Below are 18,526 nucleotides of genomic sequence, written 5' to 3' on the forward strand. Positions count from 1 at the left end.
TCTTGGTCTTTATTTTAAAATCATTCTGAAAATAATATATGGGAGACTCTACAAAAACTGAAAAAGGATACAGATGATACTCAGTCCTGATCCAGGAAGGGAATAGGTGGGAGAAGCACTTTTGTGTTTAAGATGTGTAGATATACAACAGATACTTTATATTTGATCTATTGATTTTTAGAAAGCATTCGGTAGAGTAGACATTAGAAACTTGTAGAACTGCTAAGAGAATAGACAGTAGTCATAAAATAATATGGATCATAACTATAATATACTCTATCTCTATATAATATGGATCATATATATTGGAATTAACCCTTACACTGCTGAATTCATTTTTACATGTAAGAGGCTGAAACTATTCACTTTTATAGTCAGAATACTTATTTAATTTAATTATTATTTATGCATATAATTAGTCGTACAATTTCTCCTTTGTCCATTCTAACAAGGTAATTTTGGCTGGAAACCCCAACGGTAAAGAAGACAAGTATGGAATGCCATGGCGGAATTCTCAATACCAAAGAAACTCATTCGGATTACCAAAGTCTATATGGAAGGTGGAATATCTAAAGTACGTGTAAATAATAAACTGTCTGGCAGCTTTGAAACCAACAGTGGACTCAAACAGGGTCATCCGTTATCTCCACTACTTTTGAACCTTGTATTAGAGAAAGCCATGAGGTCGGGCAAAATAAAAACAGAATTGCTATTGGTTCAAGGTCCCAAGCTATTACTAGCATATGCAGATGACACTGATCTCGTTGGAGACTCCATCCTATCCATAAAAGACATTTTCTAAAAGGTGGAAGGAGCAACAAGTGAAGTAGGGCTGAAGATTTATGAAGAGAAGAAGAACTATATGTGTATAAATAGAACGACACGAAGAGACAAGATAGAACAAATATGACCGTCAGCATCTTCAACTTCGAAAGAGTACAACGTTTTAAGTTTCTCGGGGCTGAAATCACAGCTGACAACGATGTTACTGAAGAAATAAAAGACAGGATTAAATCGGCAAATCACTATCTATTCGCACTGGATAAGCTTATAAACTCAAAAAATCTGACAAGAAATTCAAAGATCAAAATCTATAAATCCATCGTCAGTTCTGTACTAACATATGCATACGAAACGTGTACCATGACCAAAGCAAACGAAGAAAAGTTCAGACGTTTTGAACGAAAAACACTTCGAAATTTTCGAACCTCACCACCACATCACCACAAACCAGTATAGGATCAGAACCAATATCGAATTAAAAGCACTCTACGATGACACCGATATTGTCCAAGAAATTAAATCACGCCTACTAAGATGGGTAGGTCACGTGCACAGACTTCATAACGAGAGATTTGTAATACTGGTATTCAAGGAGATTCCTACAGGCAAAAGACCACTCGGACGTCCCAGAATGCGATGGATAGATAACATCCAAGCAGATCTCCGGAAAATGAACATTCCATTTGATCCTATTAGAGACTTTCATTTCATTGAAAAAATTGCAGCTTTTTTTCGCTTTTTTTACTCAAATCCCGAAAACTATTAACTTTTTGTAAATGGTCTGTTAACAGAAATTAAAGTACTTAAAATTATCTACAGATAACCGTTTAGACCGTTCGGTCTAAAGTACAAGTTGAAAATTGCCAATTTTTAACGGTCTCGGCAAAACCCACTTTTTACATTCCAAAACTTTATTTTTTATTAGAATGCTATCATTTGATAAATTTCTCCTAGTTTTCTGTACAAATAATAAATGTTAGTTCATAGGTATGGTATGTCTCTTGTGACAGCTTCCATGAGTCCATTCCGTCTTAAGAGTCCGGGAATGTTTCTGCTTTTCTCTTAGAGCCACAGAAGATCAGGCATAGATGGAGTCACAGTTTCAGTTGGTGTGGACATTTCCTTCGGATCTGTTTTCTTGATTTCTGATAAACCTTGTGGTTTTGTCCTTTTAAGATGAATTAGTTCAACAGCTCCCTGACTTCCATAAACCTCAGGCGCGGGTTTCTTTTTTATCCGAGGAATGGATTGCTTAGGAGCTACTGCATGTTTTGGTGCAATACAAGAAATTCCACATATGACGTGAAAAGTGTGGTATTCGTCGGTTTTATGTACGTTAAAATCAGCGTTATCCTACACCTCTTGTGTAAAGCACGGCAGGTCAATTTTCTGCGGATCGCCTGCGAATGCTGACATTTCCAGGCGAACAGCTTCTGTATAGGATGAACAAAACTCCAAAGAGGAAACTAAATCAACCTATTTTCTTGAGCCGTACTTTTTGTAGAGAAAACGGCTAACCCTGCAAGGAATGGTGAGACCAACTATCTGGGCCTTACTGCCGCTACAAGACTTTGAGCAAGCGCGTTGCTTATCTGGAAATGTCAGCAATCGCAGGCGATCCGCAGAAAATTGACCAGCCGTGCTTTACACAACAGGTGTACGAAAACGCTGATTTTAACCCTTTCTATGCCAGGCCTTAATCTGCATGTTGGTCCCCCAATCCCAAAGGTTTTTTCATGCTTAGAGTCCCATTGCCTTATATATATGTCGCATATAAATAAACAAATAAATGACCAAAACATGTTTTTTAATGAGTTTTTTTTAACCAACTTGAACGTTTTCTTTTCAAAAGTACTCATCAGAGAGCAAAACCAAGTTGAAAAAATGTAACTAACTTAAATAAATAATGTAATGTAAATTAACATTAAAAGTTTTCTTTTGTGTGGTACTCTTCAAAACATGACACTACGCAAAGGCCGACTCCGCATATTGCACACATGTATCTCGATTCGCTTCTTTTTTTTCTGGTCTTTTCTGTGGCTACAAACGCTTCACCTTCTAGAAGCTACCTATAAGCGTTGCCACCAGTGCTACAATATAGCATATATATAAAATATGTGAACAAATATATACGGCAATGAGTCCGCATGACCTGTCTTAGGTGCCAACATTTTGAGGCTTTGGGAACAATAATCTAACATTTTCGGATATATTATTTCTACGGCATTGGGACACCAATGAGTCTAAAATTTTATAAGCAACGCATATTTTCGGCTTTGGTAAATTGAGACCATAATACCTTGAAGATATACGGCGGCTGGGAATACAGACCCACTTTTTCAAAAACATATACAGTGGGTGATCATATTATTAGAGCCACCCAGTAAAATTCAATGTTTTAGAGGAAGAGTATATAATTGAGCTGTATCATATATTAATGGATTTGTTTCCATTTGGCTGTCTTGTTACACTTTATGAAAGTGCAATAAATAATAGTCTGACAATAGTGGCAACACGCATGTGTGGCAATGCGTGACTCAGATGCCATTGTTTGTCAGTGCTGCCCAGCCTAGCTTGCAACTCGTGTGCCCATTATTTTGTATTCTTGGTGTTTGGAGTTATAATAAACTTTGCGAGTTTCCATTGCTCTCTAGTGATATTCTGACAGGCCTATACTATTTTTTGTGAATCTAGTAAAAATTGCGCGCCCGTTACACTAGTGGTACCAGAACATCATGGGAAATCCAAAGACATCTCACCAAGGAAAATAGCAGAAATAAAAACTTTAATATTCAATACTAATCACTCCAACAGAAACTTAGCATCCATTTTCTAAAGTTTCAAAGGCAACATGCACCGTATAAAGAAAAAACTTACATACCATTATTAAACAAAAGTAAAATTTTCTGAGGTGGCTCTAATAATATGAGCACCCACTGTATATGCAGCGTTGGGACAGAAAGTGTTAACGTACATACAATCGACGGATACCACACTTTTTATGTCATGTGTGGCATTTCTTGTATTGCACCAAAACATGCAATAGCTCCTAACCAATCCATTCCTCGGCTAAAAACTAAACCCGCACCTGAGGTTTATGGAAATCAGAGAGCTGTTCAACTAATACATTTTGAAAGAACAAAACCTCAAGGTTTATCAGAAATCAAGATCCGAAGGGAATGTTCACACCAACTGAAACTGTGACTCCATCTGTGCCTGATCTTCTGTGGCTCTAGGGGAAAACAACACACATTCTCGGTATTTTAGGATGGAATGGATCCATGGAAGCTGTGAGAAGAGACATACCATATTCATATTATGAACTAACATTTATTATTTGTACAGAAAACTAGGAGAAATTTATCAAATGACAGCATTCTAATAAAAACTAAAGTTTTGGAATGTAAAAAGTGGGTTTTGCCGAGACCGTTAAAAATTGGCAATTTTCTACTTGCACGTTAGACCGAACGGTTCGTCTGAAAAAAAAAGTAAATAGTGATGTTTGTAGATAATTTGAAGTACTTTAATTTCTGTTAACAAACTATTTACTAAAAGTTAATAGTTTTCGAGATTTGAGCAAAAAAGCGGAAGAAAGCTGAAGTTTTTCGATTTTCTCGCGATTTTTTCAATGTTCCGCCAGAAATTTTGTCCGCAAACCTCATATTCGGATTCAGCAGCCCAAAATCCATATATAATGAAAGAAATCAGAACTACCCCAAAATTTTCCCACTAGGGAGCACGTAGAGCACAAATTGACTGAATCAATTAAGGAAATTTGGAATCAGAGCCAGAGTTTCTGCTACTGCTCCACTGTTAAAGAGGGTACCGCATGGCACGTTTAAGGTTTGCACCAGAACATGTCGATTGGGATGTTAACGACTGGGGTAATATTATTTTTACTGATGAGTCAAGATTTACACTATGTGGATTCGACAGACACTCGTTTTTCTTTTCGTTTTTTTTTCGGCAAAAATACGCTTGTTCTTGAAATGTAATTGGTTTGTAGACCCCTATGGTGGTTACTGTATATCTGAACCATCTCAGATAATTGAGGGGTGGTTACCCCCTACCATAAGGGTTGATGAAGTAACACTACTTACTGTAAATTCATTTATTTGTACGCTGAAGTAACTACGGTAAAGAGCTGGTGGTAACATATTTATCCACTGTGATGTTTACCCGTTGGGATCTCAAATACCAATGACTAATCTTTACGCAATGAATTTAATACAAAGAATGTGGAATCTCCTGTTTAATGTTTTGAAATATATAAAAGTGAGAGTGTTTGTATTAAAAATGCTGTGTCGACTTGATTATAAATAAAGAATAATATTTGCTACTGCAAGCTGACCTTGTATCGAAAACTGATACACTGGTGTGGTAATATGGGTCAATCATGTTTATTATAAACAAACGTATTTGTTTTACCAAGGATATTTAAATATTAAAAGAATTTGTCTTGTACTTAATAAGATGATTACTAAGAGATGCAGTGTATCCCAATACACCCCTAAAGGAGACGATAGACGAGTATTATAATATTTTGCTAAAAATTAAAAATTATTTTTAAACTTTTTTTTTGTTTTAAAAATTATGTGACACTTTTTGTGATTAGTGTATTTTTGTGAAAAAAAAACGTTACATAAAAAAATCTGCTCGCTTTCTAAGGATTATATTTTCTCTATTTTCGTTGGAAATTTCTGTGGTTTTGTTCAGTAGTGAAAACTTGACCGTTCCTCGTATCACCAAACACCAAAATTCCAGATGAGCTTTCGCTAGACCAACCGATGCGCGAAACATCTGATGCGACGCGCTTATCTAGTCTTAACAGATATATCCCCTAAAGTCCACCCCTGAAACGCAGCGGCGCATGTGGTGCAATACGGCGTTATTCTCCTCAACGCTCTTTCATTTTAAATTCAAATTCAGTCTAAATTCAACCGCCGCGACGCTACGCACCTATCGACCTGGACGCCTGACGTCCAGGCGCGGCGTCTAGATCGCCCGAACGCTCGCTGTATCGGAGAAAAGTCATTGTACCTCTCGCCGCTTTTTTTGATCTGTCTCTTGTTCCTTCGCTTTCATGTGCGCCTTTTGTGACTGTCTGTATTTTTAGTGCTTGTGTTTGGGCTTTTAGGTAAACATATACAAATATTTTATGGTCTTTGAGTACATAAATAATGTTTTTGGTAGGCAGCCAGGAGTACATCTGGTTTACTACATGCGTGCTCAACAAAGACATGAATGAGTTGAGACACAAAGACTAACTTTGTTGTGTTTATACATGTGTTTCAAAGACGATATTTTTACTTGAAAATACAGATAAATATTACCTATAGAATTTTTTGGCAATAATCATTTCAACTGGAAATTATATTTTATACTATTCAAATTCTTCTTTTGCAATCCACTAATGGATGTTCACGATCACGTTTGACCATGTTTCATTATCCCTTGCAGTATTTATTAGGTCTCCTATGTTTCTTAGCCCTGTCCATTGTTTGACATTACGGAGCCACGACATTTTCTTCCTGCCCACTCCCCTTCTTCCTTCGATCTTTCCTTCAATTAAGGTTTGCAGAAACTGGTATCTTTCGTTTCTAATTAGGTGCCCCAGGTATGCCGTTTTTCTCTTTTTAATTGTGCATAGCAGTTGTCGTTCTGTATCAATTCTTCTTTGTTTGAAACTTTAAGGATTCGTCGATAAATCCACATCTCAAATGCTTTTAGCTTATTCATTGTGTTTATTTTTAAAGTCCATGCTTCCGTGCCTTATAGGAGTACCGACCTTGGGCTATCCAAATAGTCCAAGGTAATAATCAGAGTCTTATACTATTTATTCGAGGAAATGCTATATTAGTCTAGGGAAGTAAGAGTTTTCCCCTAACACTGACCCGACCAAACAAAATAAACGACAGTGGTTTTGAGTAGTATGCTGTGGTATGGACGTCTAATATAACAAGAACCTTTATGTTTTTCGCAGTCGATTTTTTTGGACTTGTAGTTATTAACAAGTTCTTCTTCTTAAGGTGCCTTATCCTTAAGGACGTTGGCCATTACATTTGCCAATTTAATCTTGTTTGCAGCCGCCCTGAATAGTTCTATGGAGGTCATATTCGTCCATTGCCGTAGGTTTTAAAGCCAAGAGTTTCTTCCACCTTTCTCGGTAGGTCCATTATTCCTCATTTATGGCTCATTTATGACTCTTTTTTGCATTGCTTCCGTCATTGTTCAGGCTTCAATCACATAGAGCAAGGTGGAGAAAACATATAGCACTTAAGTATACTAGTTATCAATGAGATACTCAGCTGGCGATTGTGCTGCTGTATTTTCGTTTTGCAACGAAATTGAAAATGGTTATTCATTTTTGATTTATGTTTACTCTGATTGGAGTACGAAGGGAACCATTCTCGTTTAAACTTTACTGCGCTGAACAGATGGGACGTGAAATATAAATTGTAAAATTTCCTCATCTTCCTTAGTCTCAGCATCCGTATGGCTTGCAAATTGTAGAAGCCTCGGAGGTGTAACCAGAGAAGGTTCCCATTGTTTTCAGTCTGGTGGGATGTAGAGCAACATTATGTTGTTTTATATGCCATTAGAGTGAAAACTTAGTCTTTTGCTAGCAGTTGCCGCTAGGGCATCTATGCCATTTCGTTCGATGCAATCCGGGACTGCACGTCAGGGTTTGTTTTGGTTGGATCAGAGAGAACAGAATATGTGCCTCCTGATGAGAGACTAATAAGTTTCGAAACCGGTAGAGGTGCTTGATGCACTCTCTGATTGTACTAGAATATGGTGCGGCTGTATTTTCGTTTTGCAACGAAATTGAAAATGGTTATTTATTTTTAAATTCTTTATTATTTGATACCTATAAAATACGTATTTTCTACAAGTCTAAAAGAAAAACAATAGTAAAATATTCACCTACGCCTTTGCTATATGCCTACCTATGACATAAATTGTTATTTTAAGAATCTTATGTCCCGGTGCTAGTGGGTTATAATTTTTACATCAAAACGCTCTAGAGTGAAGAAGTTTCCGTAACATTTTCTTTTCATTTTTGTAATGTGCACAGAAACAAACACTCCTTTTAACATTCTTTTAGAGATAAAGATAAACAAAAAAACCACTTCTGTTACATACATACTTCCTGCAACAATAGGGATAATCAACTGTCCTTATCGCCAGTGGCGCCGTAAAGATGTACAGTACCAAGTAGAAGTGATTTAGAATCACAGAGAAAACATTCAGTAGTAATTACACGAGAGCTCTAAAATTATCGATTTGTATCTCGAGTGACACTTTGACAGTTTTAATATCACTACCCGAAGGGTAGTGCAATTATGTCAAAGTGTCACGAGGTCAAAACAAATCGATAATTTTTAAGAGCTCGAGAGTAATTCGATAAGATTATTTCATGAATAAAACTGTTTTTGAAATAATTTTAACTAATATTTTATTGATGTATTCGCCTGATTATGCTAAACCTAAACCTCTTCCTGGTGTTCTCTTTGACAAGTTCTAAAACTTAGTGAGACGTTAGTCGAGTGATTTTGAGTGAGAAAAAAAAAACAAAATACACACACCGGCAAAATTAGCCGAACACCTTAGAAATGGGACATGTTTGATGTCTCGAATTTCCTAAACCTGTTGTCCGATTTGAATGATTCCTTTAGTATGTTATGCCTTATTATTTTATGAATATGGGTGTAATCATATTGTTGCTAGACAGGTAAATGTCATTTTATACCGGGTGTAATAATCATATTGTGTTTATTTCTTAAAGTTCGGAACACCCTGTGGAATATTCTAGCATACATAAAATATTGAAATTAAAACTCAATTATAGCCTTAAGCTTTCTTAACATATTCTTTTTTAACATGAAGAGAAGTATCCATACTTACTCAAATGTGGTCTCGAGGAAAACCAATTACAAAAAACTCGAAGATGTACCACAAGGTTATTTATTATTGTTAAAAAACATATAAAAGGACGCGTTTCGGCTTTACACAAGCCATCATCAGCTTAAATACAGGACAAAAAACAACTGACTGACCAGACACCTGACCGGCTCACATGATGGTTCCTCTACATGCGGAAGTTCTTGATGATTTTACAATACAATTATAACATAATGCTATTAATAGCTAATTATTAATGAAGAAATGTGTACATCTATATATTTTATAATGTAAACTAGCTGATTCTTCCTCCTTCCTGTTTTTCTGGTCAGTCAGTTGTTTTTTGTCCTGTATTTAAGCTGATGATGGCTTGTGTAAAGCCGAAACGCGTCCTTTTATATGTTTTTTAACAATAATAAATAACCTTGTGGTACATCTTCGAGTTTTTTGTAATTGGTTTATATTCTTTTTTGATTTTTTTACCTATGTTGGCAAATAAAAAAGTTATGTGCTTTAACAACTAGCCATGTTTTGCTAAGTATGCGAAGTATGCTAAATTTGCAGTTATTCGAGCGTTATGGTGACCTATTGGATTGTGAAGAGTGGGTGCTAAAACCAAAAAAAGTTAAGTTAAGTTTTCCATAAAGTGTGGGACTCTCCATTTTTTAATTTAATTTTCCATTTCCAACAATCGCTTTTTCCGATTATAACGCTATCTATCCATAATTGGAAAAATGTTGTGAATAAAAGTTGCTTATTTTTACGTCAGGTATCCAAATCTGCAATAAAAATTGGGGGTTCCTATTTAAGATTTTAAAGTAACCCCCCACCTCGTCTTTGTGGGGGGTCGTGTTTGGTGCCATTCGATAGAGTTTTGAAAAATATTGAATACGTGTATTTTGCAGTTTTATCGCAGAGTTCGTATTTAAATTTTTTTTTAGCCCCACCCCTCTCCGTGGGGTGTCGTGTTTAGTATTATTCGATAGATTTTTGAAAAATATTAAAAACGTATTTTTTAGTCTCTCGATCTGGCATTTATTTCGCGAAATATTCACTTTTTTGTGAAACTTTCTCATAGCCTAGTCACAGTATAAAGAGGGACAGTAGAAACACTCTCCGAAAAATTGGAAGTATAATCTGTAGTCACGCATGGCGATGATCTGTAGTCACCGCGCAATGTTGGCAGTCGCTTTTGCCCCACTCTCGCATTGCTATTCGCATAGCTTTTAACAGGAAAAACCCGCATCCACCACTGGTGAATTACCAATTGCGTACTGGCGGTATTACTTCCTGAGATCAAAGCGCCGACAGAGAAGTGATTTTACTGTGGAACCTCTATATACTGTGGCCTAGTTTAGGATTGTGTATTAAACTAAGCAGAAAATAAGGAATTATTGATGGAAAACATGGCTGGTTGTTAACGCACATAACTTTTTTATTATCCAACATAAGCAAATAGTGAGAAACCTTGTACCCTGTAAATGTACCTCTACCATAATATTGGTTCTTAATACAGAAGAGTTCGTTAAGGGGGATCCGAAAAAAAATCTATTCTTAAAAAAATTTGAAATCGTCAGATTAAGCTAAGGTATTAACTACATGCAAAATAGTGTATATTTAAAAAATCTGATGATTTGAACGGGGCCTAACAAAATGGGCGAGTCACAAAGTCTCACAAAAAGCGAATATTTCGCGAAATGAAAGTCAGATCGGAAAACTAAAAAATACGTGTTCAATATTTTTCAAAAGTTTATCAAATGATACCAAAAACGAACCCCCACGGAAAGTGGTGAGGGGTAAATTAATAGTAGATTATACCAAGAGTCAATAATGAAGGCTATTATTCCCGAGGAATATTTACGAACCGAGCCGCGTTAGCGGCGAGGGAGTAACATTCCGAGGGAATGAGAGCCATTATTGCGAGTAGTATACTCTACTTTATCTACGACAAATTAATTAATTTAAGATTTTTAATGAACAACTTTATTTGTTAAAAACATTAAAATGAGTAATAGTACAATTAATAAACTGAATTGGTTGAGAATCATCATTAACTTTAGTAGAGTTTTTGATTATATTATATTATACGTTTTATTATAAATGTATTTCGATGTTTCAGGTATTAAGGTAGATGCTGTTGCTGTAGCTAGTTCTACAATTTCTGGTGGTGTACAATTAAAAGATTCTTAATTTTCGTCCATCTCAACACAAACTGTCAAATATACTATTCGTTTGACAGTGACACTTTTTGAGGTTGATTATTTTGTTTCCGTGGTGAATTTTGTGATTGTTGTGCCAGAGGGATTAATAGCTATTAATCCCGCATTATTAATCCCTAAGGGATTATTATATGGCATTATATTGCAAACACCACAAGTATAATACATATATTATGTATCAGTCGTAGATAAAAATTTTAAATACGATCCCTGCAATATTTCGCGAAATAAACATCATATCGAAAGAATCCAAAATACACGTATTCAATATTTTTGAAAAATCTATCAAATGGCTCCAAATACGAGCCCCACGGAGCTGGGGTGGGGGATTTAATTTAAAATCTTAAATAGGAGTACCCAATTTTTATTGTAGATTTGGATTCTTTACGTAAAAATAAGCAACTTTAATTCGATACATTTTTTCGAATGATGGATAGATAGCTCTATAACCGGAAAAAATGATTATTTCAAATGGAAAATTAAATTAAAAAATGAAAAGTCCCCCACTTTATGGAAAACTTATTTTAACATGTTTCTCGTTTTAGCACATACTCTTCACAATCCAACAGGTCCCCATGCCCATAACACTCGAGTGACTGCAAATTTAGCATACTTTTCTCTTCTACTCTGAGGATTTATTGATGAAAAACATGGATAGTTGTTAACGCACATAACTTTTTTATTATCTTATATAAGTTAATGAATCAAAAAGAGAATGTTAAGAAAGCGTAAGTCTACAATCGAGTTTTAATTTTAATATTTTACATATGCTACAATATTCCACAGGGTGTTCCAAACTTTAAGAAAAAAACACAGTATGATTGGTACAAACGGTATAAAATGATATGTACCTATCTAGAAACAATATTATTACAGCGATATTCTTAAATACTAAGGCTATAACATACTAAAAGAATCACTCAAATCTGACAACAGGTTTAGGTAATTCGAGGTATCAAACATGTCCCATTTTTAAGGTGTTCTGCTAATTTTGCCGGTGTGTGTATTTTAGTAGTAAAGTAATACAAAAATAACCTACGCCTTTGTTATAAGCTTGCCTCATAATAGACGGAGAGCTAGAGGCGAGAAATCATCGTCATAAGTAATATGGAGTTTGGCATGTGAAATGTGTCTATTGTATATTGATAACTATGACCCCTTTCAGGCTGACACCTCAGTGGATACAGGAAGTAGCAATAAGGGATGAAAGGGGAAAGTTGGTGCAGTCATTAAATGTTTTCACCTTCTATTTTGTTAAACCTCCATCGATTTGCATGAATATTGGTGAGTAGTTAGAGCATAACTCAAGAAACAAAACTGATATGGTGCCAACGTGCGCTTTTACCCTGGGGGTGGATGCCACCCCTTCTCGGGGGTGAAAACTATTTTATAAAAAATAACCCCATTAATCGATAGAGGGATAAATTTTAAGCAAAATTTGTTACTTCTAATTATTAAAATAAATCAATATTTTTGAGTTATTAAAGATCAAAAATTTGAATTTTTGGTGACATAAATGCATGATGTAAAGCGGTTTTTCGTGAATAATTCAAAAATTTTAAGTTTTATCAAAATAGTTATGATTACCAAAATTGAAGAAAATAAAAAATAAACGAGATTTATTATTCGAAAAACCTTTGAGAATTAATAAAAAGTGAGTTATTGGTGATGGAATGTATATTTTTTTCGGCTAGTACCCAAATCTAAGTATTCAAGCTCAAATAACGGGAAAACGGTGCATTTTATAAAATATATTTACTGAACACTTGTCAAAGTACTCAAGAATACCTATCAAGTGAGCTCCAGATGAAGTTTATAATATCAAAGCTAAGCAAGTGATGATGGAAATAAGAGAACCCTTTCGAGTTTTTAGGAAAAAGTTAAAATTAAAACATACGCTATTTATATATTTATTTTGAAATTTGTTAACAGAATAATTTTTAAAGGAATTTCGGGAACGAAGTTATTATTATAATTTATCATCAAGTTCGTTTTATTACAATTTAAATATAACAAGTTAAAAATGCGAGCATTAGTATAACGAAAACTTTGTTTTTTATGTATTTAAATTCCTAATATGGAAAATTGCTATTATGAAAAGTTGTTTAGAATTAAAAATTATGTTTAATGTGCAATTATATCCTACTATTAAATAATGTGAGCTATAAAGGCACTTTACTGAGCGAATTTCTTGAGCGAAATTCACATTTTTTACACATCGACTAAAGTCGATACAATTTTATAAAATCTTATGTTTATGATTGCATCTTGGATTTTAGACCGTGCAGATCTTTTTATGAAGAATAATTTTTGTTCGTAAAATTAATAATAAAAGAGTTATAAATGAAAATGATGATTGGTAGGTATCTCTAATTTGAGAAAAAAATTAAATATTTTCTTTTTATTAGAAGAATGTAGATAATAGTTACAATATTATAATAATTATTAATTATTTAGCTATAATAATAACAACTATTGCATACATATATTAGAACACAGTTTTTAATTCCAAACAATTTTTCGTAGTAACAATAATTTACAACAGTGTGAAAAAAAGATAATTTAATCTTGAGCGAAATTCATATTTTTTAAAATACCTCCTATAATATAGATAAAATTTGCTATCTGATGATTGAATCGTAGGTTTTAGACGATGCAGAACTTTTTATGAATTATAACTTTATTTCGTAAAATTAAAAATAAAAAAGTGTCCCGTAATATATGTGTCCATCTTAAGTAGACAGACTGTATATTATACAATATAATATACATAATACATAAATCATTGGGTGAACAGCACCAAAAATTTGTAACCTGCCATTTAACATTACTTACATTAAAATTAATAAGTAATATTTATTTATTTGATATTTCAATTCTTTTACAGTTTATATGAAGTAATATATTTTTGAAATAATATGTATGTTACTAAAATATTATTTTTATATTATTTCGATATTTAATTGAATTTTTTCTATCGATATAAACTTAGTGGCGGTTCTAGCCAGGGGCAGGGGGCAGCTGCCCCCCTACAGTTTTTACAGTACTTTTGTACTATAATTTTCGTTAAAAAGGCACGTTATCTTGTTTATTCACCGGTTGTGTTCCCTTGCCCCCCCACTTTTTTTGGTCTAGAACCGCCCCTGTATAAACTGAATATGTACAGAAACTGAGGGTGTCCAATAATGGGCACATTTGACATAATATTCAAACACATTTTTGCTATATTTTATATAAAAGCCTTAAAACAATTTTAAAAACATATAAATAATATAATAATTAAGCTCCAAATTTTTGGAGCCTAAACTTTGAAAAATGTTTGTAGCATAATGTTTAATGGTATTAACTTTTCCGGGAGCTCATTTGATACATATTTCTAAGTACTTTGACAAGTGTTCAGTAAATATGTTTTATAAAATGCACCGTTTTCCCGTTATTTGAGCTTGAATACATAGATGTGGGTACTAGCCGAAAAAAAAATATACATTCCATCACCTATATCTCACTTTTTATTAATTCTCAAAGGTTTTTAGAATAAGAAATCTCTTTTATTTTTTATTATCTTCAATTTTGGTAAATATAACTATTTTGATAAAACTTACAGTTTTTGAATTATTTACGAAAAACCGCTTTACATCATGCATTTATTTCACGAAAAATTCAAATCTTTGATCTTTAATAACTCAAAAAGTATTGATTTATTTTAATAATTAGGAATAATAAATTTTGCTTAAAATTTGTCCCTCTATCGATTAGTGGGGTTATTTTTAATAAAATAGTTTTCACCTCTGAGAAGGGGTGGCATCCACCCCCAGGATAAAAGCGCACGTTGGCACCATATCAGTTTTATTTCTTGGGGTATGCTCTAACTACTCACCAATTTTCATGCAAATCGATGGAGGTTTAACAAAATAGGAGGTGAAAACCTTTAATGACTCCGTTAACTTTCCCCTTTCATCCCTTATTGCTACTCCCTGTATCCACTGAGGTGTCAGCCTGAAAGGGGTCATAATTATCAACATACAATAGACACATTTCACATGCCAAACTCCATATTACTTATGACGATGATTTCTCGCCTCTAGCTCTTAGACTATAAATTGTTGTTTGAAGAATTTTATGTTCTAGTGCTAGTGGGTTCTAATTTGTACATCAAAACGCTCTAGAGTTAGAGTGTAGAAGTTTCCGTAACATTTTCTTTTCATTTTTGTAATGTGCACAGGAACAAACACTCCTTTTAACATTCTTTCAGAGAAAAAGATAAACAAAAAATCACTTCTGTTACATACTTCCTGCAACAATAGGGATAATCAACTGTCCTTTTCGTCAGTGGCGCCGTAAAGATGTATAGTAAGAAGTAGATATAATTGTTACTAAATATAAATTATTATTAATCATTACCGCATAGACATCATTTCAGATTTATTAAAATTATTGAAATTTCTGAATATCTGGCGCTCTAAAGGCACTAAGAATTACAAGAAAGAAAAAGAAAAAAAGATTTCTTTTGATTATTCATACAAGGAAAACAAAAATATGTCGTGATTATCAAAGTTTAAGTCAGTCGTCAGTATATTATGAAGTATGTATAGCCTTTGAAAGTTATTCAAAAGAGTTGATGCCAGTTTCTACTCACTTTTGCTTTTATGTCGTTTAGCCACCATTTTTAGCCACCGTTCTTGCATGTCCAAACTTCATTCTGATTAAAGTTGTTTTATATCTTCGAGGTCCCATATAATTTAAACCAATATAATATATTTGAAACTAAAGGCTGAGTCTGTTTATACCGAGATTTGGATTGTTTGCAAAGAATGCTTTGATTTTAAAACGTTTTAAATATAGGTACTTGGCTTGGTTGGTGTCACGGTCTCCTCAAATTTTGTAATCCATTTTAAAAATAGTTCTAGGCTACTAGTTACCTGAAATTTTTAGAATAGCTCAGAGATGGCTAACAATGCAACATTTAACTGCTATTATATGGATAAATCGATTTTTTTTTTAATTTCAAACTACTTGCACTAAAAATGTGCCTAACGGTATGCCATTTGAATTCCATTTTAAAGTAAATTAAACATCGATAGATGGTAGCTCAGTGGTGGAGCGTTAGACCGGAGATCGAGAGGCCTGAGCTCGAAACATGTGTTGCTTACCTTTTTTTAATTTTTTTAATACATAATTAAAAGTTAATATACTTAAAATTCATATCTTTTAAATTATTTATTATCTAATATGCCATTTTTTTTAGTAACAAAAATGTGACTAATGCTGTGCCATTTGAATTCCATTTTAACATAAGCTAAGACATCGATAGATGGTAGTTCAGTGGTAGAGCGTTAGACCGGAGATCGAGAGGTCCTAAGCTCGAAACCTGGCTGTTGCTTACCTTTTTTAAATTTTTTTAATACAATGTATTACAATTGTTATGTCATAAATAAAAGTTAATTTACTGAAAATTCACATTTTATAAGTTAATTATTATATGTGCTATTTTAAACAACCGTGGTTTTATAAAAAGTACTATTTTATACCAGTGTAATTTTTTGAATTATAAACTGGACTAAGAATCAAACTCGACGCACTACGTCCACCAAAACTTACCAGATCAGAAAATCACCCTTCTGGTGCAAGACAGTTAAATGTGGGGGGAGAGAGTACAAATAAGGTATTACCAAGGAAACCAGGAACTTTGGAAATTTGGCACAATTGTTAAAAAGTATGGATTGTTACTAAGTCCAACTTGATGATGGATATTGTCTAAAACGTCACTTTGACCAAATTCGTAAAACCATGGTACCTAAAAAGAGCGTAACCTTTGTAAACAAACCAGAAGTAATTATTGATCAACCGCAATATCAAGAACCTCCCAGATGAAAATCACCAGCAGAAATGTAATTGAACAAAGCGTTAAATATGCGTGCTCTAAGCTTTAATTTTATAAGGTACCTAGTGGATCGGAGTTTTCTTTGATTTATATGAGTTTAAAGTCGATTACAAAATTATTTTATGACATAGAAATTGAAACAACAAAATAATTTTATATTGAGTCATATAAATAATAAAAACGTTTTATTATAAAAAGTTTTTTTATAAAAGTGTAATTATTTAACATTGTGCTTAATGGTATCAACTAAACCATGTATGCAAAACCTATGGTTATGTGAAGTACCATATTCAATTCATAAAAAATGAACTCTTCTTTGATTTTTATGAGCTTTAAAAAGGATTTTCTTAATTAGTACGATATAATCTTGTTTAAATTATTTTAACTGATATGCTTGTTACTATTGAAGTTGTTACTGTTTTTAAGGGAGCAAGACTATATCGCTGGTCCAAAATAAGAATGACGTAACTGCAAAAAGCGAAATTTCTCATGAGAGCAATTTTTAAAATTGCTCTTCTGAATTTAAAATCGGGATTAAATGAGGAGTAATCATTCAAGAGCATCGGTATGGCGTTTATTCTTACCATGATGGCTTTTAGTTTCATCCCTGTTGGTTCGAATTTCATTATCACAATTTCATTATCACAATTTAATACAATTTTTCTGTACAAAAAAAAATATTTTTAAATATTCAGTATGCCATTTATTCTTACAGCGATGGCTTTTATTTTTATTCCTATTGGTCCGAATTTCATTATCTTAATTTAGTTTTCAACCATTTTCAACCCTATTTACAGTTGGGTCATTATGCATCTGAAACAAAGTCTAAAATGGGCGTATTTCAATAACGATACAACTACCCTGTAGTGACTCAGCACATAGTTACAGTTCTGTCGCTTTTGTATGATCTTTTATTTTAGAAGTTAATTATTACGCAATAAGCAGGAACTGACAAAATTTATCGTTACGTCATTCTTATTACGATCCGGTGATATAGGGATTCTTGAAAGAACATATATTAAAAAGATGCAATATCATACATTCTTTTGTCAACATCTCCTTTAACCCCATTAAATAAAAAGATCCCTTTTTATATACCTTCCCAAGAAACATACTATTTGATGATAAAATAGAATCCTCTTTTTCTATTCAAAACAACTTCCGGCTAATGCAGTCTGACTTTACTAACTCCTTTAATCTTTTTGCAGTCCTCCAACGATGACATACCCTTAGACCCAAAAACCCGTCGCAGTTGGCCGGAATAATGGAAAAAATAAAATGGCACGATCGCCTTTTCGGCAAAAAACTCATAAAATGCGACTCGGTGAACACCAACTCCAACTCCAACAACTTCGAGCTCATCTCCACCAGCGAAGTTCTGCAGAACGTCAACATTACGGGAGTTTACTTTTCGTTCGCCAATATTAACCTCCAAAGTGACGAGTTTATTAATAAGCTCAAAGAATTCTACGAGAGATTAAGGAACGAAAGTTGCAGTGATGAGAAAAAGCTTCAGGTTATTCAGGTAAGAACTTAAGTGTTGGAAAAACATTTAATAATACGTTATTATTAACGGTAATTAAACTCGCGTGCATACAAATTGGCCCACTTGAAAACTTTTGATTTAAACTATATTTATTTCTGAGACTAATTGCTTCTACCACAAAAGGGATATTACTTTTTGAAAGATAATTGAATAGTCTTTAATATTATGAGTGCCAATTTGTCATTGATTGCT

The 18,526-nt window shown here is 33.6% G+C and overlaps 1 protein-coding gene across 1 annotated transcript in view; it reads left to right on the top strand.

Moving 5' to 3' along the window:
- Nucleotides 1–5,699: 5,699 nt before the first annotated feature.
- Nucleotides 5,700–18,526, top strand: part of LOC114324792 (nucleoredoxin-like) — a 206,164-nt gene continuing 193,337 nt past the window's right edge. The window contains exons 1-2 of the mRNA XM_028272639.2: nucleotides 5,700–5,920; nucleotides 17,997–18,313. Of these exons, the coding sequence (XP_028128440.1) occupies nucleotides 18,053–18,313 (261 nt within the window). The 5' untranslated portion in view covers nucleotides 5,700–5,920; nucleotides 17,997–18,052. The remainder of the gene's footprint in view (nucleotides 5,921–17,996; nucleotides 18,314–18,526) is intronic.

Source organism: Diabrotica virgifera, chromosome 7 (genome assembly GCF_917563875.1).
Source record: "Diabrotica virgifera virgifera chromosome 7, PGI_DIABVI_V3a".
NCBI classification, from domain to species: Eukaryota; Metazoa; Arthropoda; class Insecta; order Coleoptera; family Chrysomelidae; genus Diabrotica; species Diabrotica virgifera.